Genomic DNA, 24,215 nt, shown 5'->3' with positions numbered 1-24,215 from the left:
TCAGGTAAATTACTTGAATGAACTTTTTCTGGATATTAAACAAGAGTACGTTATGAAAATATACATATAAAAAAACTTAATTTAATGGAAATGTAACTGAAAGCAAGTAGCCCCAAGTAGTTCAAGTTCTGACATGAAGTACTGCGTGCTCAGTGTCTGTACACAGAAACATGCTACAGTGCTGGTAGCAGGTTGGTAGGCTTATTGCATCAGGCAAGACAATGCACAGAATCACAGGCATGAATTTCAAAACAATCTTGAAGTAGGCCATGTTCCATATTATCTTCAACGATAAGACAGAATATAAGAGCCCGCCTAGGAAACCCATCTCTGGATTCAATCAGGTACATAATACAAATTCTGGCTCCTTTGCCGTGTTGTACTGTAGCTGTTTTGTGTGCCACACCTGCCCCAGCCACTACCAGTACATGTTGGACAAGAAGACTAGCACAGATATCGGACTAGGTCGTTTTTTTTTTATATAGCTTTTTATTTCTGAGATTGAACTGTGTTTTATTATAATTCAAATAAATGAAGGTTGCTGACATTTAACACATTGAAATGGTTTGATTTACATAGCACTTTTAAAGTCATATATAATCTATGTCCATTTTATGTAAATAGATACAATCGATTCTAGGCAACACATGGGCTGATTTCATGTGAAGTTTGAATATGAAGACAACATGGAAAGACCTTACAGCTTGGAACATAACATATTTCACATAATTTTTCATTATTTTACTAGTGGACATGTCAAAATAGTGCAAATTCTATACTTTATCTTGTAATTTTGTCAATATCTTGAATTCTATTGGTTGTTCACATCTCAGAATGTGACAAAGTGAAATATAAATATAATGAAATAATAGCTTAGATAAACTGTGAATTTTTGTTTGTGTCTATTAAAATGGGGTCTGTAAGCTCCTAATATCACTCATGTTTGGACATTTTACACTTTTTTCCCTTTTCTGAGGACCCTGTATGAAAAGGAGCTGGCCTTCTGTGGTGACTTCTGACCATTTACACAGACAGAAAACAAGTTTGTCTTAATGACATTTTTAATTAGAAAAATTACATATTTCAGGAGAGGGGAAAAAACATGTGACTTGGAGATGAGAACGACGAAAATCTGATCGCCAGGAACCTGGTTTAACACAGACATTAACCCTTATTACAACCTTTGCCCTTCAATTACCAGATAAAGTGTGTACACAAAGAAGCAAGAGAAAGTAAACACACTACCAACGACATATCCATCACATTTGTGTAAATCTTTCTTAAACACTCTACAAAATATTCTTCATAAATTTTGTTTAAAAATATATTATTAATGTTTATTTTAAATAAAGATCTATTTTGTTAACATTATATACCAATATAGATGATGATATCACAATAGACATTATTTCCAGGTTGCAATATGTTACAAGATTTTTAAAACATGAAAGCCTACTTTTTAACATCTACATATACCATATGAACACAGTACTGGCACTTAAGTACTGGCATTGCTGCTGGGTTGTCATTGGTGTAAATGACAATGCAAAATGTAAAAAGTAAAATGCAAAAGTTCAATGCAAAGTTCAATGCAACATCATAAATTGTGATATTGAGCAGTATGGTTATCCTTTAACTATGCATGCAAACACACACACACACACACACACACCTACTCTTAGGACAGAAGGTGTTCTGGATACATCACTAGTACTCTTCTGTGAAAGCAGACACTGAATAGAGGAAATGTACATGTGCATACATGTCTGATAGTTCGAAATCTAATATGGGAGCTATGGGAAGATTCACCAGTATTAGCATGTAATTTAACATAACAACTGAACTGAGTTGCACCTTTTTTTCAGCGTGTGTCTCTGTAGGTTCCTGGTCTTGTCTGTGTCTTGTGTCTTGTTTGAAACACTGCTAGTGTATTCGAGATAAGAAGAGGTAAAGCTTGCCTGGGGCACAGAATATGCTGAGATCGACACTGACACAGTATTGCTGGCTCCACGTAAATCTAACCGAAGCGTGGTCAGCTCTCAGATCTGCCTAAACTGGTTTGAACACTTTCAGAAGAACTAGAGAATAAGTGAATGCTGGTAAATATTTATTTAAAAAAAAACAAAAAAAACAACAAGGGATGAAGTCCATTGCCTCCAATAATCAACCACAGAATACATGATACTTGTGATTTCCTTTTGGACATGACTCTGGAATTTAATTAGGCAATAAGTAATTTTAGATATGTCTCATTGTACAGGTCACTGTCATACACTGATGTCATCATATCTCACAAGTCATGTGACAATGACTCATGAGTGTGTGAACAAAAGCACCTCAGTATGTTAGCTGTTGGAAACTCTTCAGGTTTCAGTATATTTAAGAGTGTATTAGGAAACAAAACACAAAAACAATTGATAATATACAAAACATTTATTGTAGTGACATTACATAAATATGTACAAAAATAAATGTCTGTAGTTTTAAATGTGAAGTAGATTTAAAGACGGTGTAATGCCTGAACAAGAGTCAGTTCTATCATTCATACATGCTCATATATCTAGCTCTTTATATATACACTCTTTGTATATTCTGTCTGTGGTTGTAACTGTCTTGAAGCCAAATCTAATGTAAAAACTATTTTAAAATTTTTTTATGAGCCTTTGACACAAAATCACCACACAGACAATAAAACAACAATAAAATCTGAGGTTAGTCACATAGCTGGCAGCAGTGGGCACCGACAAAAACATGGCATAAAAGAACAAAACAACTTCAAATGACTGATTCAGTCTATTAGAAGCAGAAGAGCTTCACACTTTACATTTAGATAAAAACAACAACAACAACAAAATTCACAAACTTGACTGGCTGCACCAGAGAGGTTTTTGTGTCAAGTTTCATTCTGTGACTCCGTGTTGTCCTTGTTTATGATACCAAGTAACATTTCCTGTATATAAATTACAGACATGGACGTGCGCACACACACACACATACACGCATGCACAAACACGCACTCTCACACACACACACACCCTTTCTTTTATAAAGACTCAGTCAAACAAATCCTGGCTTCTTTCCTACAAAAATAAATCCACCTCTATGGATTTTTGCTACCTGAGAAAATCTAAATATTAGTCTAATGAATCTCTAATAAAATAATAATTCACAGTCAGCCAAAGTAATCATCCATTCTCTTTTTAAATGTACGTTGCAGCTCTTAGATTGTACTGCTATCTGTCTGGCCTGTGCTAGATGTGTAAGTGTTAGTCTTCTTAGAATACTTCAGAGAACTGAAGGAGACTCTCATCCTCTCCACAGTCCGGCTGCTTCGACACAGGAGCGTGTTCTTCACATGGGACCGGAACTCCTCTTACACAAAATAGTACAGCAAGGGATCCAGGCAGCTGTTGAGGCTGGCCAAGCACAAGGTGGTGATGTAGAAGCCATATCCATTGTTAGCAATTCCACTCCCCAGGAGAGCATAATGCACCACCAGCATCACATTGCTAGGAATAAAACAGACCAGGAACGTAACGAGAACTGTAATGATGAGAACAATGGCCCGGCGACGGTTCTTGCTAGCGTTACTTCCCTCCATAGTGGAGTGTCCCAGTTTGCGCATCATCAGGACGTACGCTGTGATGATAACCACACAGGGTATGAAGAACGCCAACCCCGCCATCACCATGAAGTAATAGTATGGCTTCTGCACATCCAGAAATGTGCTCCCACTCTTAAAGTTTTCCATTGTGATTATGTTGACATCGTGGCAAGTGGTTATGTTAAGCCCAGAGATTTTGACCGTCTGCTGGTACAGGAAGAGTGGTGTGGTACTGATCCAAATAAAAGCCCAAATGCATACTGATACAGCAATCGCCAGTCTATTGTCCATCCTCTGCTGCGTGAGTGGATGAGCCACCACCCAGTATCGCTGCACGCTCAAACATGCAATGAACAGGATAGAACTATACATGTTCCCATAGAAGAAGCCCACCAGAACTTTACACATCTCCTCTCCGAAGGTCCAGTTGTTGCCATTGAAGTGGTAGGCGATCTTTAGTGGGACCCAGATGACAAACAGCAAGTCAGCCAAGGCAAGGTTGGCCATGTAGATAGCTGCTGGGTGGAACTTCTTTGATCTGAAGACAAAGACCCAAATTGCCATGGCATTGCTGGGCAAACCCACAGCAAACACAAAAACGTAGACGAGAGGAAGGAAAACTGTGGTCAGGCCACTCTTTAATGTGCTCATTGTAACCGGGTCAACATAGACTGAGTCCAAGTCAGGACCCTGAATCCCAATAAATCCTCGTTGTCGGCCATTGGCTGCTGAAATGAAGATAGTAAAAGTTAATGTTTGGGGCCTGATCAAAAGAAAACCTTTAAAAAAAGAAAAGAAGTTCCTATACTGTGCTACTGAAGAGCACTACAGCACAATCCCTGTAGGAACCTGGTGTTAATACTTTACAGAACTTCTGTAGAACTTCTGTACTTTACAGGTCAGAAAAGACAGAAAAACAGAAATGATTAAAGACTAATACTTTAATCTATGTAGAGAGAAAACGTTTTGAAGACAGCTGACCTGGATTAACAGGTTTAGCTCTCCTAACTCCTTACACAGAAACACTGTAAAAAAAAAAAAAAAAAAAAAAAAAAGAAAAAAAAAAAAGTATAGCATACCTGGAGACAAAGCCGCGCCTGACGACGCAATACAGGTGAAAAGCACCAGTAAATGCAGGATTCCAACTGCAGACATTTTCCCGCTATTTCAAAATATTATCTCCACTCAAAACGACTACTAGAGCTTCCCGAGTTGAGTTCTGAGAAACTAAACAAAAACCTGATCGCAATCTTTCCGAATCTATCGTGAATGAGCAGCTCACCTTGCTCTTTAAGCTCCTGTGTGGATAACGGAAGCTCCAGCAGGTTGGCCACGCCCTTTCTCGCTGCGTCACGGATCGAGCAGTGCACAGACGCAGCATTCTTTCATCTCAGCTCACACCCACTCAGGTTTCGAGTAACGACCGAAAACAAAGTCACAAGAAGCCCCTATACATGCTAAACAACTGAAATCACCTAAAATCAACAGTCATGCCTCTACTTTGTTAAATAGCAGGACGTTTTTTTATAACAACAACAATAATAACAACAGCAAAAACAACAACAATAACAATAATAACAGGAACAACAACAATAACAATTATAATAAAAATTATTATTATTATTGTTATTATTATTATTAGTGTTAGTGTTAGTGTTAGATTACGTAGAGCATCCGCCACACAATTCCCTGAGAATTTAGTTACTACAGAAACAAGGTATTTACATGAGCCCAGTAAAATACATGTGTGATTAGTCAGAGCTGCGGGCATAGAAAATTAAACAACACCTTCTGACCAATCAGAACAGAGAGTTCAACAGCGCTGTGGTGTAATACAATTTAAACACCACTTTTTTAAATTATTGAATGCAACATGTACAAAACAAACTATTATATATTATATATACATAATAAGACATCCAGATAAGAAACAGCAGATTAAATATAAATACAAAGAGCTACATTTAAAAAACGACATTTCAAATTTTTACTTTTCAATCATTTTGAACTCTTTAGTAACTAAAATCGTATATCTAGATTTTTTTTGTTATCTGTACACTTAAGAGAGTCAATAAATATAAAAAATTCAAACATAAAGACCCCCCCCCCCATATATATATATATATATATATATATATATATATATATATATATATATATATATATATATATATATATATATATATAATTTATTTATTTATTTTTTTTTTCTGGCTGCTCTGAACAAAACAAACATTCATCAATGTCTGAAAATTTTGCTAAAGTATTATGCATTTAAACACCACTGAATTCATTGCACTGAAATATATTACTTATATAAAGCACATAAGCAAAATCTGTATTTATGTTTTGAATTAACCTCATTTAAGATTAACATTTTAAAATTCCCTTTTTTCAAAAATAAATTCCATTCAGACTTCTTCAGTGTTCACAAATTCAAATTCACCAATACCCCCGCCCCGCCCTTTCTGTTTTGTTAGAAAAGTCACAGCTATTGTTAGATTAATGGAATCACCTGTTTTTCTACATTGTCACTGTAACATTCAGTGTCACTGTAACATAATGAACTTTTTTTTTTCATCTCGCACAGTGGCAAGTTCCAGGTTGGATCTGATTTGTGTTCAATCTGGAAGTTTTTAATGATGTTTAAGTCAAGCCCTCCATACATTTTGCAAAGCAGAGGAAACGTTCTTTAAGCGATGATCGTCCTTTGAGTACTCTTGATCCGTTTCACGATGTGATTAAAAATCTAGCTGCAGGGATTGGATCTTTGCGTGGCAGGAGACAAGTGGCCACGTGATCTGCCACTAAACCCCACTCAGTGCCATTTGATCTGCCACTAAACCCCGCTCAGAGCCACTCGATCTGCCACTAAACCCCATTCAGTGCAATCGATCTGCCACTAAACCCCCCTCAGCGCCACTCGATCTGCCACTAAACCCCCCTCAGCGCCACTTGATCTGCCACTATACCCCCTCAGCGCCACTCGATCTGCCACTATACCCCCCTCAGCTCCACTCGATCTGCCACTAAACCCCCCTCAGCTCCACTCGATCTGCCACTAAACCCCCCTCAGCTCCACTCGATCTGCCACTAAACCCCCCTCAGCTCCACTCGATCTGCCACTAAACCCCAATCAGCTCCACTCGATCTGCTACTAAACCCCCCTCAGCGCCACTCGATCTGCCACTAAACCCCAATCAGCTCCACTCAATCTGCCACTAAACCCCCCTCAGCTCCACTCGATCTGCCACTAAACCCCAATTAGCTCCACTCGATCTGCCACTAAACCCCCCTCAGCGCCACTCGATCTGCCACTAAACCCCAATTAGCTCCACTCGATCTGCCACTAAACCCCAATTAGCTCCACTCGATCTGCCACTAAACCCCCCTCAGCTCCACTCGATCTGCCACTAAACCCCCCTCAGCGCCACTCGATCTGCCACTAAACCCCCCTCAGCGCCACTCGATCTGCCACTAAACCCCCCTCAGCTCCACTTGATCTGCCACTAAACCCCAATCAGCTCCACTCGATCTGCCACTAAACCCCCCTCAGCGCCACTCGATCTGCCACTAAACCCCAATCAGCTCCACTCGATCTGCCACTAAACCCCCCTCAGCGCCACTCGATCTGCCACTAAACCCCAATTAGCTCCAATCGATGTGCCACTAAACCCCCCTCAGCGCCACTCGATCTGCCACCAAACCCCGCTCAGCGCCACTCTATCTGCCACTAAACCCCAATCAGCTAAACTCGATCTGCCACTAAACCCCCCTGGCCACTCGATCTGCCACTAAACCAAAAGTCACTGAGATGGCATTTTTCCAACACTGATTTTTGATGTGAATATTAATCTGCAGGTGTGGACTTAGCACTAGGCAAAGGTAGGCAACCACCTTGGGCCCCAGAAGCCAAGGCCCCTAAAAATGCAAATATAAAAATGCATATATTTTTAATGATTAATGCTAAGTAACGTATGTTGAAAATTTAAATATTGATGTTAAAACACTGAATAGGGCCCCATTCTTTATTTTGCCTAGGCCCCCCATATCACTAAATCCACCCTGGTAACCTGTAAAACACACAGAGACCAACACGCAAAACTAGACAACAAACTGCATCATCTTGCTTTCCAAAGCCGTTAAAGTCAATCTGTGTTAGGGGCAAATGTAGTTAATATTCCTATCTAGAAATACTGATACAAATTCCAATAGTTTACATTATAGATTTATATTTTACATTATCACTATAATTATACTTATGTACACAGTAAAAAGTGTGTCAAAATGTATGGCCTGTAACTTATTATAAACCAAATTATAATGAACAATATTTTCCTGTACAAGTTAAGAAACCCCCTTGTGTAGGAAGCAAAGTAGCATGTTTAAGGCTAGAACATTGAGGCTAAGAGCACATGGTAGCCAGCTGAATGCTGTTTGTCACCCTGTGCTAGGGCTAGAACTACAGTCTTAAACTCACTAACTACACACGCAAGTAAGTTAAAAGCAGATCATAATTTGCAAGACCTAAACCTGGCATGCATGTGAAGATGTTTAATGAAGAAATGGACTAGGCAGAGGTATTTCTCCTGAATAGCTCCATTTAATGATAACATATATGACCATCTGGTGGGTGACCATGGATGAGATCAGAGTCAGGCTAGGCAACATTACACACGGGGCAACATTAGCCAACCACACCCAGTGTTTTCAGGAGGTTTCGGCATGAACGGAATTTGTCCCTAAGCTGCGCCCGCTTTTGTGTAATTTCACTATTTTTAGTTTTATTATTAAAAAAACCCTTGATGACCAAGTCAAGTGCAAGGAAGAACAAGTGAAAAGAAAAAGGAATTAGAAATAGGTGCTTTGGCATGCATGGCATAGAGTATAGTGTAGTTAATTGTTCAATGTTCCTATATAAATCTCCACTTCCCAGAGCTTTACTGCATACAGCAAAATAACTCTTCTCTTTTCTTTTACTGTCTTCTGAATTAAATGTATTTTGCTTCTATACTATTACTAATGCAAAGTTATTCTCTATAAGGCCTGAAAGGTGTCTCTGGTGTTCTTGTTATTAGTAAATGACTAAATTCCAGTATGTGAATGTTAAGCATACATTAACTCAATATCTCTTGTCATTGGATGATAACTTATAGGTGCAATGTGTACTGACACAAGGTTTGTTTGATGCAATCAAAATTTTATATCCCATTTTATCCCAAAACAACTTTATTATGATTTTAGAGAAGCATTCCCAAATAACGAATAGGTTAAGTTATTTTAAATTTAAATATAAAATCTTCCCAACAAAATTTACTGAGCAACAGTTTCAAATGGGTCCTGGGTTCTATCCTGAGCTCGGGTTAATGTTCCTGTGCATGTTCTCCCTGTGTCTGCATAGGGTTTGTCCAAGTTCTCTGATTTCCTCCCACCTCTCAGAAACATGCAAGAAGGTGGATTGGCTAGGATGAATGAGTACGTGTATGTGTGTGTGCATGGTGCCCTGCAATAGACTGGTGTGCCAACCAGGATGTATTCTCACTTCACGCCCGGTGTTCAGAGATAGACTCTGGTCAGGATAAAGTGGTTGCTCAAAGTGAGTGATTAGTGAGCTGTGAATTCTCACCTGTGGCATTTTCCATAGTGTCTGCATAACTCAGGACTGAAAACAAAGAAGATAGATAGATAGATAGATAGATAGAAGCAGCACACTTGAGTGAAATTAAAGTGGCAGTTCAGTGCAATCATTGTCAGCAGTGTAAACATTGTAAAGAGTGATCAAATGAATAGGGATATGCAGGACTGTATAACGTGAAAGGAAAAGAGAAAAAACAGAAGTGGCAGTGCATATGGATATGAACAGGTGATAGTGGTTAAGTTCGACTACTCTCTGAAGAGCTTATCTTAAGACTCAGTGTCCCAACACAGTGATGAGCTGTTGTACAGTGTGATTGTTGTTGGTACAAACAACCTCCCGTACTGCTCCTTTATACAGTGGAGCTGAATGAGTCTTCTATTACAGGAGCTCCACTGTTTAACCAGCAGGTCATGGAGGGGATGCTGTTTACTGTAAGCATGTTGATCCAACAAGAAAACAGTGTCAATAATCACACTTTGTTTTGTTTTTTTTACTCATAGGATATATTCCAACAAGTTATTATAATGTCAAACTTACTTGGTCAGATAAAAGGCTTCTTAATACAAACATAGGTAAATCTTTTCGCTTATAATTACTGCTTTACGTAACTGCTATTCCAACAAGTCAAACATTGTTTAATGCTTTTCAATGCACAATATGTGCTTCCTCAGACATACCAAGAAATTCCATAAGTTTCAATTCCACTCAGTCAACATTTAACAGTCGTAGATAACATGAAAAACAGACAAGAGAAACAATTCTCATTATTCAAACCCCAGATCCTCATGCAGTCCTTTTGGGCTCAAGATTCAAACTCATACAGATTTGTACAGATTCATACAGATTCAAACTCAAAGAACACATAGAATTCAGTAATCCAATTCTATATCTCAAAGACTCACATTAATTTGAACAAATGCAAACATAATGGTTTATGGACTCCAGAACAAAGATCCCATTAGATATTCTGCCACGTCAAACGCTCAGGGCTGTCTAGGGCTGACTCCTGGCCCCAGGTTGTCCAAGGGAACCCCAGGTCCTGTTCATAGGCCTATGTATCAGTTTTCTGGATCTGATTTGCGTGTGGAATATGGTTCATATTATTGATGTAAGGGCAGGAGGGAGCATGTCACTCCAGGTGGATACTAACACCATATAAAGGCATAGGATAGTTTGAGAAGTTCCAGTTGATTTTTAGAACTTGAGGATTCATGTAATGAATAAATTTAGTCTGAAAATGCAGTGCCGCCCCTTGTGATATGCTCCACCAAGACCAACAATATTTACCAAAAAAATTGGATTCCTTTGTCTAATGCAATCAGTGAACTCAGATTACACCCTTTAGCAAGTGTCAAAAGGAATTGTTTGTGGAGTGGTCTTTGGAGAAGGACTGAGGTAATGTCCTGTCTCCCAGGCCAATAAAAATATAAAGTGTTCACTCTGAAGTGATTTCTGCCTTTGCCTGATTTCTTTTTAGCAATTATCTATGACAGACCCCAGTTCTCAAACCCTGACTAGTCATTCTCACAGTGCATGGGTCCATGGTCCAACCACGCCCTCTCAACGGAACCCTAGGTCTGTTGTTCCTAGGACTCAGCAAGCACAATATGGTCTTGCCTTAATAAATGATAGTAGGTTTATGCAATTCTCCAAGGCAAGTCCCCATTTTTCTGGAAATTTCCCAGACTCCCAGAGTCTCTGTCTAGGCGCCTTCATAACTCTACATCACTGCGGACACTCAGCAGCAGAACCTTCTCAGATGAGCCTTTTATCAAAGGTTCATGTTTTTCCAGAACAAGTTTGCATGAACAATCTTCTTCTAAGTTCATCAGTTTCATGTCCTCATCTCAAGGTTACAGAGAAACTTCTAGAACACACTCTCTTCAACTTACCTTCTACCTTAAAAGTTCTACCTTTTGGCCTCTCTCTAGGATATTCACGAGATGCATGCATGAGGCTCTATCACTTCTGATGGCCAAATTTAGAAGTATACTGCTGTATCTGGATGACTGGCTCATGTGTCCCCACTAAAGAGCAGAGTACCTGAGATACATCCACCCTTCTCACACACACTGCGGTGCTCCATGCACTGGAAGAAAGCTCAATAGTACTGAAACAGACCACACTATTCACTGATATGGAATTAAATTCATTGAGAATGCTAGCTAATCTGTCATCCCAATGAGTGACAGACATTATTATGCTTCCAAAACAAATACAGACAGGCCACTATGTGTGGTCCTGCCTCCTGCTACGGGTCTGTGGGTTCCTAACCACAGCTGCAACAGCAGTTCCCTCGTAGGGCTAATGGACTTAAAGAAGTTTCAGTAATGTGTCATCATCCTATGGCTAAACCCCAATTCCACAGGCAGAAGACCATCATTGTCTCATTGTGAGGAGCACAAGCCCTAACTCTCTGGAGGAGCAAGGCTGGGAGGTCCGATTGGGAGTAGTACCACCAATGGGTGTTAATCGCCCCTAGATGCTTTCCTCATTGCCTGATGGAGTTTTTGATGTAGTTAACGTTTTTGTTTATTATTTTGGCATTACGCACCCTGACACTGATCCTCTGACAGCCAGCTTCATTTTCTGTATTTTACAAAATATTTGCACCATTTTCAGTACAGTTAATTTTTTTCAAAACTCTTCACAGTTTTGACAAATGTTGACAGATTTCAAGATTTTTGCATGCATTTTTTCACTTTATTTCTAACACCAACAAAACTGTGATTCTGTAGCTGAATTTGCACGTTTTCCTACTTAGTTTCAAAACTAGCATTCATTTTTTTAAATAAAAGATTTTATTTTAAGACATATGTTTGTGGTGTTTTGGTACTGGAGCATTTTCAACAAATGAACAAATAAATAGATATGTTTTGAGTTGTGAAAAAGGGATTATTTTTTGACAGCAAATTTAAAATGTTATTTAAAACCACAACACTATTTAAATTTCTTCATGATAATGTGATGTAAAAAAAAAAAAAAAAAAAAAAACTGTAGCAATATCCAACATATCAATTTGACCTGAGATAACAAAAGTCGACATTTTTATTATTAGCAAGACAAACATCTTGAATGGCCCCAAAATTTAATAGGCATATTAAGAATACATCCTTAAGTTTCAAAAGAATATGATTATAGAAATATCATCATCAAAGCTGTCTCACTTACTCAGAATATAATCCACACAATATTTTTTTTAATTATTTTTAATTTGGCTGCTATAATTCTATATAGGACAGTGTGTATATATATATTTATGTATATTAATCATAGTACATTTAATTTTTATTATTGTAACAAAAGAGACACAAGAAAAGTGACATGGGTAGGATTCTGTAGTGTCTAACTGCCATGGTTGATTTAATTTCCAGACCAAAAAAAAACACATGCTATTTTGTAGGTAAGGTTATACTATAAATAATTTCAGGATTTATGCCATCATACAACACTTTTGTTAACTTAAAAAAGTCTAAAAATAAATCAGTAAAATATTAATAAACTCCAGAACTGCTGGCACCCTTCAGGGAAGTAAGCAATAATTAATACATACAATAAACTTTGCAAAAATTATTCATATTTAGTTCACACAAACAATAAGAGAATACATCTTAGCTTTATTTCTTTCAAAACCCCTTTGTCATACATCACAATAGGGAAAACCAAAAATATTTTAACACAGATGGATTAAAAAAAAAAAAAAAAACAACCATATACATTTAAAACACCATTAAGCACAATCAGGAACATTAAAAAAAAATAATAAAAAATTAAAATCTCTAACAGCTCAAAATTTAGCAGGAAGAGGCTTCGTGAGCGTACTGCCACCACACACAGTGAGGACGGCAAAGAAGACACCAAAGATCAGTTTCAGAACTGCAGTTTAGTTGCTTTGTGGGATTCCAGTTTCAAAATCAATGATTAGCTGTTGTTCTGTGGGCTTCTTAACCAAAAGAAGCCCTTCATGAGAGCAACCAACAAAATGCAGAACCTAAACGTCTGAGTATTACTGCAACAAAAATTAGAATTGTGTTCTCTTGTAAGATTGAAAAACTAAATTGAACTGAAAGTCTGAATTGAAGAAGGTGACTCCACATGCACAAAACTAACAGTCCCTTTTATTCTACTGTTTTTTTTTTTTAATTCTATTCCCAGGGAGGCTTCACCAATTATTATTGTGTCTGTACTGATAATTTTGAAACTTTTTTCCACAGGAAAAATAGTTAAGAAAATGTTAAGCTCAAACTATCGAATGTGTTATTCCTTTTATACATTAATTTTTGCACAATTCTCAGTAAGGGTGCCAATAATTCTGGAGTTATTGTAAAACGTTATAAACTCTTTTAACAATAACTTATCATGAAACTTAAAAAAAAAATTAGGATCAAACCAAAAGCACAATCATTTCTGCTTGCAGCAAAACGTTGGCAAAGGAGTCCCTACAGATTGGATTTCCACTCGCAGCAGACCAGTTTCTTTCGTGTGTGTGTCCGAGATACATTAAATAAAAGATTGAAGAACCTGATAAATGGTACTTGAGCATGTGAATTATGAGCATTAGGAGTCAGCCCAGCTTTGCTCCACAATGGCAGAAACTCTCTTCTCATACTCCCGCTTGTTTTCTTGATACAGTTGTGCCGCCTGGCTGTTGGCTGGGCTGTTGGGGTTCGGCTCATCCAGCAAGGACTGCAAGGGGAGAAAATCAGAAATTGTAGTGGGTTTTGCCGTGTCATTTCTGTAATTTCTCACCTACAGTGACACAGGATGGATCAATGTGCCAAACAGAGTTTAGTTCTCAGGAGAAAAAAAAAACAAAAAACACAGAAATCATAATGGCATGGTATGGAGCAGTCTTGAGCTGCATGCTTCATTTACTATCTATGCTTGGATATTTTGAGACAAATATTAAAAAATCTCATCAGGGTGCCACTTGTGTTTTTTTATGTACAAGTGTGAATTATATTATGATATTCATGAAACATGTTATTTCACTTAATGAACTGGAATCAGTATGTTTTTCTTTCTTGTTGTGGGTTTCATTATGTGTGTCCATTTATTGTATACTGGGTGTTAGCATTATCCCACCACTACTGGGATGTTTTAGTAGTGATATCAATGGCAGCTCCAACTTCAACCACATTATAACTTTTTTCTTAACCTTGTAATAATCAAAGGTCAAATATTCATTGTCCTGAATAAAAACACACATGAAATAATAAGAGTATAATATAAGAGTATTACTTTGGGACACTACTATGTTGGTCTTAATAAAAAATACTTGACATTATTAACAATACATTTATACTCCTGTCCTAAAGGTTTTTAAAGACTTTAATCCGAGGCACTAAATTTTGTCAGGGTATGTGAAATTGAAAAAAAAAAAAAAATTAAACCTTACTGCACTGTTTTAAAATCTACAATAATACAGCTCCTACATAGTGAGATGTACTCTGATGACATAGCAGGGATGGACAAATTAAATTAAAGGTTAGCGTTCTCTCATATTTGCAGTGTACGAATAAACTAATTAGCCACTGACATTTTTATAACCTTATTAATCCATCTTTACCAAGCATGCCAATAATTATGGAGCTAGCTGTACTTTTACCTGAAAGTATGGTCTAGTTAGCTAGTTAAGTGCATTAATACAGACTAAGGAAAATGCATACTTGAATCTCTGGAGAAATTTATGTAGCCCTAGCCTGATGATGTCTCCAAAGTAGCATATCATGTTTGTAGCTTGGAGAAAAATATCTAACATGTCAGCTATGAGTGGCTGTGTTCTCTCTTTGCATGGCACGAAAAAGATGTTATTACTCAACATGTTCTATTTAACTGTGAAGTGACTGCATGTTGCATTAGCGTTAGAGTTATAATACAGTTACACAATAGTGGTACGCTGTACAGTGTTTCCTCATCTATGTATGTTGCTGATTATGAAAAGACTGTTTATCATCTGGGCAAGATAATCAATCCTTATACTAAAACTTGTTCCTAGCAGTTGTGTGTAGTTCATGACAAAGCAGGATTTGGGAACAAGCAGCAAGCGCTACAGTTACTGCATTGAGGTGCCTGGCACCACCAATAAATGAACTTCTTGGATCCATTGAAGTTAAAATGTACATTTGAAATTTAAAAAAATGTTTTGCTAATGCCAGTAAGGAGCAGGTTTTCTCTTTTCTTTTTCTATAAAAAAAAATGCCAACGATTTATCTACCCATGCATAAAAATATCTAAGTTGTTTAAAAAAAAATCTTTTTGCCAATACAGCCTTAATGAAATACTAAATAAGCAACATAAATAAGAACAAATATTACTGAAGGATTGTTGAGGACCTTGCAGTGTGCACATTTTTTGCCAGACCACTAAGCAGGCTTAGAAGTGGCACTTTCACTCACTGGGCATCACTCAGGTCAAAAATGACTAGTGCATTGTGGCTATCCATACACTAGGAGACGTTATACACCTAAAACCTGGACCAGCAGTCCTTAAGACACTCGTGTAGGAGAAGAAAACTAAAAATAATCTCCAAAAATACTTTACTCCTATTTCACACAAAAAATCTCTATACATAGATGAACTGGAGCTTGTTGTTTGTTACTTATTATCTCATGGCATTCATAAAGAACTGTAATTCATACAGATATAGACTTGACTCTATGATTGTGAGTGTGTTTATGTTATTGACAATGAAGGCTCTCATTTATTAAGCTGATTAATACCAGGTCTGTAACAGTGACTGAAGTATGGCTGAATGTATACAGAATACAGTTTAACTAAACAGAGACTGCAGGGCTGCGGTCACAGGAACGCCTTCTTGAATAACGCCACAGCAATCTTTGGCTATGTTATGGCTCCAAAAAGCACTAAATGTCTGAAAATTATTTTTTTTATTACCAGTACTATTTAACTTGCTGTTAACGTTGGTGTACACTTATGCCCATAAAGCAATATGGACACATTATCTTGCATCAGTACAACAGGGCAGTGTTCACTGGATCAATACTGTTATGGCACATTAACACCAAAATTTCTGACAGACTGCACTTGATTGCACTATCATTAGTCCATGTCGATATAAATGTCTAGGCAACACGGTCACTCTGCTTCAGGAAACATGAGGTTTCTCTTCCAATTGTGAGCTAAACGTGTACATTAAAAGTTCAGTGTCAATTGCGCTTTAAAAATAGAAGCATTAACTTAACCACAATACCAAAAATGATTCTCACTCACCTGGATAGATGTCAGAATAGAGGATACATCATATGTAGGACTCCAGCGATTCTGAAGAATGTCTAAACATATACTTCCATCTGCATAAACTGTGAGATTAAACAACTTATTTTCTCTTCTAATACTGGTACAAAACATACTGTAAAGATATCCACAATATATGGCTCACTAGTATGGCTGGTTCACTTACTAGAATGAACATTATTAAAAACAGCTGCAGTCTACTCAATCCTACTAAAAGATACTGCATGCTGCAAGTGTATACTTCCAACAATATAATACAATCATGCAATATAATTAACTTTTTGGAGCAAAGAAACAGCATTAGCTAATAAGTTCAGTATATAATCAATTCTGGAGTAAGCAATATGGGCAATATGATGACATACACCCACTGAACACTTCATTAGGAACACTATACTAATACTAGGTAGGGCCTTCCATTGCTCTCAAAACAGCCTCAATCCTTTGTGGCAGGGATTCCACAAGATGTTGGAAACATTCCTTTGAGATTCTGGCCCATGTAGACATGATTACATCATGCAATTCCTGCAGATTTTTCAGATGCACTTTCATGCCGAGAATCTCCCGTTCTTCCACATCCCAAAGGTGTTCTACTGGATTTAGATCTGGTGACTGGGAAGGCCACTGAAGAACACTGAACTCATTGTCATGTTCATGAAACCAGTTTGAGATAACTTTTTGCTTTGTGACATGGTGCATTATCATGCTGGAAGTAGCCATTAGAAGATCTGTAAATTGTAGCCATGAAAGGATGTACATGGTCAGCAACAATACTCAAATAGGCCGTGGTATTCAAGCGGTAATTGATTGATATCAACAGGTCCAAAGTGTGCCAAGAAGAGACTCCCCACACCAATACACCACCTCCACCAGCCTGGACTGTTGACACAAGGCAGGTTGTGATTTTGGGTTGGGTTGGGTCCATGGATTCATGCTGTTCACCCCTAATTCTGACCGTACCACCTGTGTGCCCCAGCAAAAATCAGAATTCATCAGACCAGACTACATTTTTCCAGTTTTCAACTGTCCAGTTTTGGCGAGTCTATCATGCCACAGTCAAAATCACTGAGATCACATTTTGTCTGAAGCATTTGGCCCATATCGGCATGATTTTATGCACTACGCTGCTGCCACATGATTGGCTGATTACATAATTGCATGAACAAGTAGGTGTATAAGTGTTCCTAATAAAGTGCTCGGTGAGTGTATAGCATGCATCTTAAATACCTTCAAGGATCATATATATTTTTTGTCTGCGAAAATTATTGACTGACCCCATGTACTAAGAATATTACTATGAATAGTAATAACTCACACTTGGTTATTAATTTAGTTTTCAGAGAGATGCAGTTATAGTCAATAAAACTCAGGAAACAGTTGCTCACCATTTGGGTGGAACATTTTGGAGATAAATCGAACTGTAGGAGGCTTATTCGGATATTCTTCTGAAAATTCTATCACAAGTTTAAATGTTCCTGAAAAAGAATACACAAGTCACTTTTACAAACGGCATATGTTGCATAGGCAAAAAAAAAAAAATTAAGATGAATTAAAACAGCTAAAGATTATTAAGTAGAATAATAGAGTTTAGAGTTTGTTCGTATGCCAGCAAATTACACAAGGCACTGAAACTTTCACATTAATCAGTAGAATGACACAGGTCCACCACTACATTAAAAATGCATTTCCTACACACGGAGGTGAGTACAATTTCATCAGTCCCTTTTTTCCCCCTGGGTCCTCATTTTGTACACTACAGAATACCTCAGTAATGTATCATTATTTTAAAAGATCACACTGAATGCTGAATTATTGAATTTGTGCAAACTCTCAATCACTTCAACAGGACTACTAGGGGATTAACATTACTTTTTTTCAAAAAAAAACTTACCATCCTCAAATGGTGTTCCTACAGGTCTGAAAAAAAAACAAAAATCCAACAACTAAAGTTACTTCAATAGCATTTACATGCATTATGTTTAACAGCAAAGCATTACACACAATTAATTTCCCATGTTTTATTTTTGAAACCAGATCAGTTCATATATGTTTCATTTTTCATTAGAGTACACAGTACAGTTAATGAATACACTTTTTTACTACTCACCCAAAAATAACGGCATTCCACAGCATGATATTGTTTTCTGAGGGAGCACCACTCACACCAGTTGGTGGGTCTTCTTGAAGTCTGATGAACATTATGCAAACATGAACTTTTGAATAGTCACAATAAAATCCTGCTTTGTTATAATACCAAACATACTGGCCTCTGAAGTACAGTCACAGGAAAAAGAAAGTACAACCTCTAACCTTTCTATTCTATGTTTTCATCTGTCAGGGCCTAAATAATAATCGTGTGGTCCTCACCAACTTCTATAAACAAACAAATAACCTCAGGTGACAACAAAAAAAACACAACAGATTTCAACACTTAGTCATCTATTTCCAAAAAGTAAGCCAATATTCAGACACCTGGTAGGAAAAAATAAGTATACCCGATCATTCAATAACATATAGAACCATGTTTAGCAACAACAACATGAAGTAAACAATTTTCTGTAGGAGTTTATTAGTCTCTCACATCGTTTTGGAGAAATTCTGACCCACTTCAGTTGCTTCCAAATTGCTTCAGTTTATTGATGACTTGAGTGCATTTGTTTATTCATAGCTCTCTTAAGATTCCACCACAGCATCTCAGTGTGGTTGAGGATTGGACATTGACTTGGCCATTCCAACACCTTGATTTTTTTTTCTTCTCTTCTTTAGCCACTCAGATGTTGATTCGCTGGTGTCCTTGGGATCACTGGCCTGTTGCATGACCCAATTTCGGTCCAGCTTAAGCTGCTAGACAGATGGCCTCACATTTGTCTCAAGAATATTCTGGTATAAAGTAGTGTTCATTGTTGTCTCCAGGACGGCAAGTTTCCCAGGTCCTGTGGCTGCAAAACAAGTACAAATCATCACCCCTCCACCATCATACTACAGAGTTGGTATGAGGTGTTTGTGGTGATACATTGTGTTTGGTTTTCACCAAACATGGCACTGTGCATGATGACAAACATCTCCACCTTGGTCTCATCAGTCCAACGGATATTGTTCCAGGACTTTTGTGGTTTGCAATTTTGCAAACCTAAGTCATGCTGCCATACTCTTTTTGGAGAGAAGGGGCTTCTCCTAGCCAGCCTTCCATGAAAGCTACACTTGTTCAGTCTTTTCTGCACAGTCATGAACATAAACATTTAATGTGCTTACAGAGGGATGTAGGTCATGTTGTAGCTCTTGGGTTTTTCTTTATATCACTGAGCATTAAACAGTCTGACCTTGGACTGAATTTGATTGGACACCCACTCCTGGGAAGATTGGCAACTGTCTTGAATGCTCTCCATTTGTAAACAATCCTTCTCACTGTAGAATGGTGAATTTCAAATTTTTTGGAGATGGCCTTATAACCCTTCCCAGATTGAACCAACAATTGCTTCTCTGAGGTCATGGCTAATGTCCTTTCTTCTTGGCATGATGTAGACACACACTTGGGCACTCCAGAACACCAAACTGCCAAAAGTCCCGCTTTTATAGAGGTAGTCACACTTCTTGATCATTAACTAATCATGTGCATCTCATTAATAACACCTGGCTGCTAATTACTAATTTAATGATTGTGGATTTAGGAAGGATGTATTGAATTCTATTGTCTTTTTTTGTTGTCACCAGAGGTTATTTGTTTGTTTATAGAAGTTGGTGAGGACCACACAATTGCTGTTTCAGCCCTGATAAGTAAAAACATAGAACTGAAGGAGGATATAATTTCTTTTTCCTGTGACTGTATGTAACTGTGGTTCTAACATCAATAACCACCAGGGATGATGAATATCACTGGGATACACCCATGTGCACATTCACACACATGCTGAAACCTCCCAAGAATGTCACAAAGTGATCTTATGATGTAGTGCACCATTGTCATACCATCTTTCCCTGGAACTTTCTCACTGAGTTCTTGCTGGGTCTGCACTAGTTCCGAATGAAAAGAAACCCTGGTGGTTATCCGCTGTTCAATGAACCACAGTTAAATACAAAACTAGCTATTTATTTCATGCCTCCTAACCACATGGGGTGGTGAATATCACCTGGATAACACAGTCAGATCCATGACTGCAATATTTCTTGCAAGGAACACTCTACAGGTTCTCCCTCATTGAAATCAATCTAATGATTAACAAATATGTGATAATGATTCCCGAGCAAGACACCACCCATAGTGCCGTGTCATATTGCAGTGGCATCCACATAAATCTTTAGCGTATATGGGGACTTTGTGCTGTCTAGCAGTGTCTGCAGTTATGCTAGTACTCTAGGAACCAGGCAGTGCACTGCGTAGACTTGATGGGGTGCACACCATCCACAGAAATTTTCACCTGAGCGCATACGGAGTCCATGTACCAGGGGTTCTTACATTCAGGAGTGTTTCCTAGACTGCTAGGCCGCAGTGCTCAACCTACACTTCATTTTGAGAGGCCAAACCCACAGGTGCAGGCAACCTGGCCAAGGGTGCCGAATCTCACCATCCATTTCAGACAATAAATACACTTGGGGAGGAACCTATCAAGGTGTTCCAACCACTAGTGACAGTAGCAGTGGAAAGCATAATGAGGGAACCCACCTTAAGCTAGTAGCCACTAATCCTAGACTCAATGTGCACGTGAGGTCCGACACGTGTAGGAGGCAAGAAGAAGGGACTGATACCGTATTACAACAGTATTTATATCAAATATACACGTCATACTGTCGTAATTTTACTGAGGGTCTCGGCATGTGTGCGCACGAGCCCAAGAAGGTATCCAGGTGATTCTCAGCGCCCATGGCGTTTACGAGGGATGAGATAAAAACGAAATTAGACTTATTTTCAGTCAAATAATGCAATTTTCAATTTATAAATAATCACTGGTTTAGTTCACAAGATAACATTGAGACTAATATTTACGTATATTACATACAAGACTAGTTTACGATAAGATTATTATTCAGTTTATTTCAGTTACACTACCTAGCTACCGCTACATAGCTAGCTAGCTTGCTAAACCAGCCGCTTACATGGCACACTTTTGGGTAAATAAAAAACAGAAAGAAACCCATATAAACACGGCAATTTCAGAACTGTTTGGTGTCATATAGTGGTACATTACGAGCTAGTTAGCCTCACTGGCAAGAAGCAACCGAGCAAACGGCTTGCTTATCAAGCTATCTCGCAGTTTTAAACAGCTAACAAGCGGTACTGAAAAACAAAACAAAACAGCAGTCTGAAATATACCTTTTGAAGTCCCTCATTAATCGCCTCCTTGCCGGGGTAGACATGACTCGATTTTATTTAGTCATAAAATGTGTAGGAGTGATAAAAGGACAGATTCAGGTCTAGGTACCGTGTTTCTTTCTTCCAAACAACAAGTGACGTCATCGACCCCTCCGCCAGGAAGAAGGCAGGGGTATTCTACGAAGCGAGATAACTCAATAAACCAGATTTATTTCAACAAGCCTGACTCATTTTGGTCAATTTCAGTTCCATGAAGGAAGCCAGTCTTAAAGCCCGCTCAGTTACTAAAGCAACATATGATTTTTAACAAATCTGCTTCGTTTCGAAGCGTTAGTTTATCTTGATAAATTCTATTGGACAAGCCTTGCGTTTTCCTAGTCCCCTTCGGGCAGAAACAATACCCAGGAACAATGTTCCACCTTAGAGCACTCGAAGCATAGGCAGTCAGTGTAACATCTGGTTATATAATCGTGTATACGGCGTTTGAGCTATAACTAATTAATATTAATTTAATAATTATAAGTGTATAAAAAAATGGAGTAGGTGAGTGTAGTATTCAGCCCACTGGTGCCTAGATTATTTCGGGCCAAAGACAGATCTCCTGGTTTTTACATGAGGGCTGGATTCTGAAAGCACACTCACCTGCCCCGGGTACTCCTGCTCACTCTGCTTATCCAACCAGCCAATCAGGGTGCAGCAGCACAATGCATGAAATCATGCAGATACAGATCAAGAGCTTCAGTTAATGTTCACATCATACACCAGAATGAGCAAACAATGTGACCTGTGTGACTTTAACCATAACATGGTTGTTGGTGTCAGACCCGTTCCAGCTGACAGGAAGGCTGTGTGCACTGAGGTGAGAAGAAAAGCATGTCAGAATGCACATGTTGAACCTTGAGGTGGATGGACTACAACAGCAAAAGAACCCGAGGTTACAGTGGGCACAGGATTGCCGAAACTGGACAGCTGAAGATTTGGAGAACACCATGCCATTTTTTTTCTTACAATATTCAACTGTCAACTGTGATCCTGTGCCCACTGTATCCTCAGATTCCTGGGTGCTCCTCATTGATTTTGTCTTTGTATGTCAACTAGGGCCTGAGTCCCTGGAGGACTAGTGGTTAGGCCATGGCGCTCTCACCGCCGTGGCCCAGGCTCAATTCCCAGCCAGGGAACCAACCCCAGCCACTGGGGTTACACACGACCAGTGCCGGTCCCAAGCCCGGTTAAAATTGGGGAAGGTTGTGTCAGGAAGTATGGAGGACGAAAAATCACTGAAGTATAAATAAATGAATAAATCTTGAAATAAATAAATACATTTTGGTCATGAAAATAGGATATAATTAAATTAATGCCTTGAATTTAGTTCTACATTTCCATACATCAACATTTATTTGGGCTATTTCTGTATTTGTACATTTGTTTGTTTGTTTCTGCAGTTCTACATTTATTTATTTCTGTATTTCTACATTTCTTCATTTATTTATTTCTGTATATTTGTGTCTGTATGTTAATAAGGTAGGCAGTCCTGACCTCACTCAATGCAGGACTGGTTAAAGAGGTGGGATCGTTTCAGCTCTATTACTACTGTCATGGCTTGCAGTGGCTACTCACTGGTGCAAACCACAAACAAGTACTGTATTTTATCAGTGGTATTTCTGTTTTTTACTCCTCCATAAGTCATTTTTGTCTCTGAACTGAAGAAATGTGGTAAAGGAGAGTGGGCCAAAAGTTCTCCAAAACGATGTGAGAGACTGATAAACTCAGACAGAAAACATTTACTTCAAGTTATTGTTGCTAAACGTGGTTCTACATGTTATTGAATGATAGGGTGTACTTACTTTTTCCTACCTGGTTTCTGAATATTGGTTTACTTTTTGGAAAAACTGACTACATATTGAAATCTGTGGGGTTTTTTTGTTGTCACCTGAGGTTATTTGTTTATAGAAGTTGGTGAGGACCACACGATTATTATTTAGGCCCTGATAAATAAAAACTTAGAATTAAAGGAGGGTGTACTTTCTTTTTCTCATGATTGTACCTGCAGGTTAACTTCAGCCACTTGTGCAGAATGGTGGCCAATAATCAGCTTGGGACTGCTTTTCTGCATTTTGCTCTGGTCAGTCATATTCGCAGTAACACCTGTGACTTCACGGGGTTCAATCTGCATCTATTAACAGCTCCAGAATGATAATATGGTTCAACAGTGATTAAATGTTAGCATGTTAAACAGCTAGCTTGTTGAATACTCATCTTTTGCATCTTTACTTCATGAGGGTGTGTCAGTGAGCACATGCCAGGACTCCTGCTTAATGATGCCAAATGTATTCACTGCCACAGTATACAAGCATTTTAAATCACGAGAACACTCTTTGTACTGCTTCATCATGTGAAATGAATGAATA

The 24,215-nt window shown here is 38.3% G+C and overlaps 2 protein-coding genes across 3 annotated transcripts; both read right to left on the bottom strand.

Annotated features, from left to right (window-relative positions):
* Nucleotides 1-2,200: 2,200 nt before the first annotated feature.
* LOC113535398 (proteinase-activated receptor 2) lies at nucleotides 2,201-4,880 on the bottom strand. Its single transcript, XM_026928656.3, has 2 exons — nucleotides 4,684-4,880; nucleotides 2,201-4,332 (listed from the first exon to the last, which is right to left on the bottom strand). The coding sequence occupies exons 1-2, from the start codon at nucleotides 4,757-4,759 to the stop codon at nucleotides 3,374-3,376; spliced, it is 1,035 nt and encodes a 344-aa protein (XP_026784457.2). The 5' UTR covers nucleotides 4,760-4,880; the 3' UTR covers nucleotides 2,201-3,373.
* Nucleotides 4,881-12,256: 7,376 nt separating this feature from the next.
* LOC113535663 (ubiquitin-conjugating enzyme E2 B) lies at nucleotides 12,257-22,226 on the bottom strand. Of its 2 annotated transcripts, none has more exons than XM_026929132.3 (6): nucleotides 21,808-22,226; nucleotides 18,607-18,687; nucleotides 18,391-18,416; nucleotides 17,885-17,974; nucleotides 16,476-16,564; nucleotides 12,257-13,928 (listed from the first exon to the last, which is right to left on the bottom strand). In XM_026929132.3, exons 1-6 carry the CDS (start codon nucleotides 21,849-21,851, stop codon nucleotides 13,800-13,802), a joined length of 459 nt encoding a protein of 152 aa, XP_026784933.1. In that variant the 5' UTR covers nucleotides 21,852-22,226; the 3' UTR covers nucleotides 12,257-13,799. The 2 variants fall into 2 exon arrangements, with proteins under 2 accessions (XP_026784933.1, XP_053096336.1); XM_053240361.1 differs by lacking the exon at nucleotides 21,808-22,226 and adding an exon at nucleotides 21,160-21,740.
* Between the last annotated feature and the right edge of the window lie 1,989 nt (nucleotides 22,227-24,215).

The sequence above is a fragment of the Pangasianodon hypophthalmus genome, chromosome 15 (genome assembly GCF_027358585.1).
Source record: "Pangasianodon hypophthalmus isolate fPanHyp1 chromosome 15, fPanHyp1.pri, whole genome shotgun sequence".
In the NCBI taxonomy this organism is placed as follows: Eukaryota; Metazoa; Chordata; class Actinopteri; order Siluriformes; family Pangasiidae; genus Pangasianodon; species Pangasianodon hypophthalmus.
This window is presented reverse-complemented; position numbering and strand designations above follow the sequence as displayed.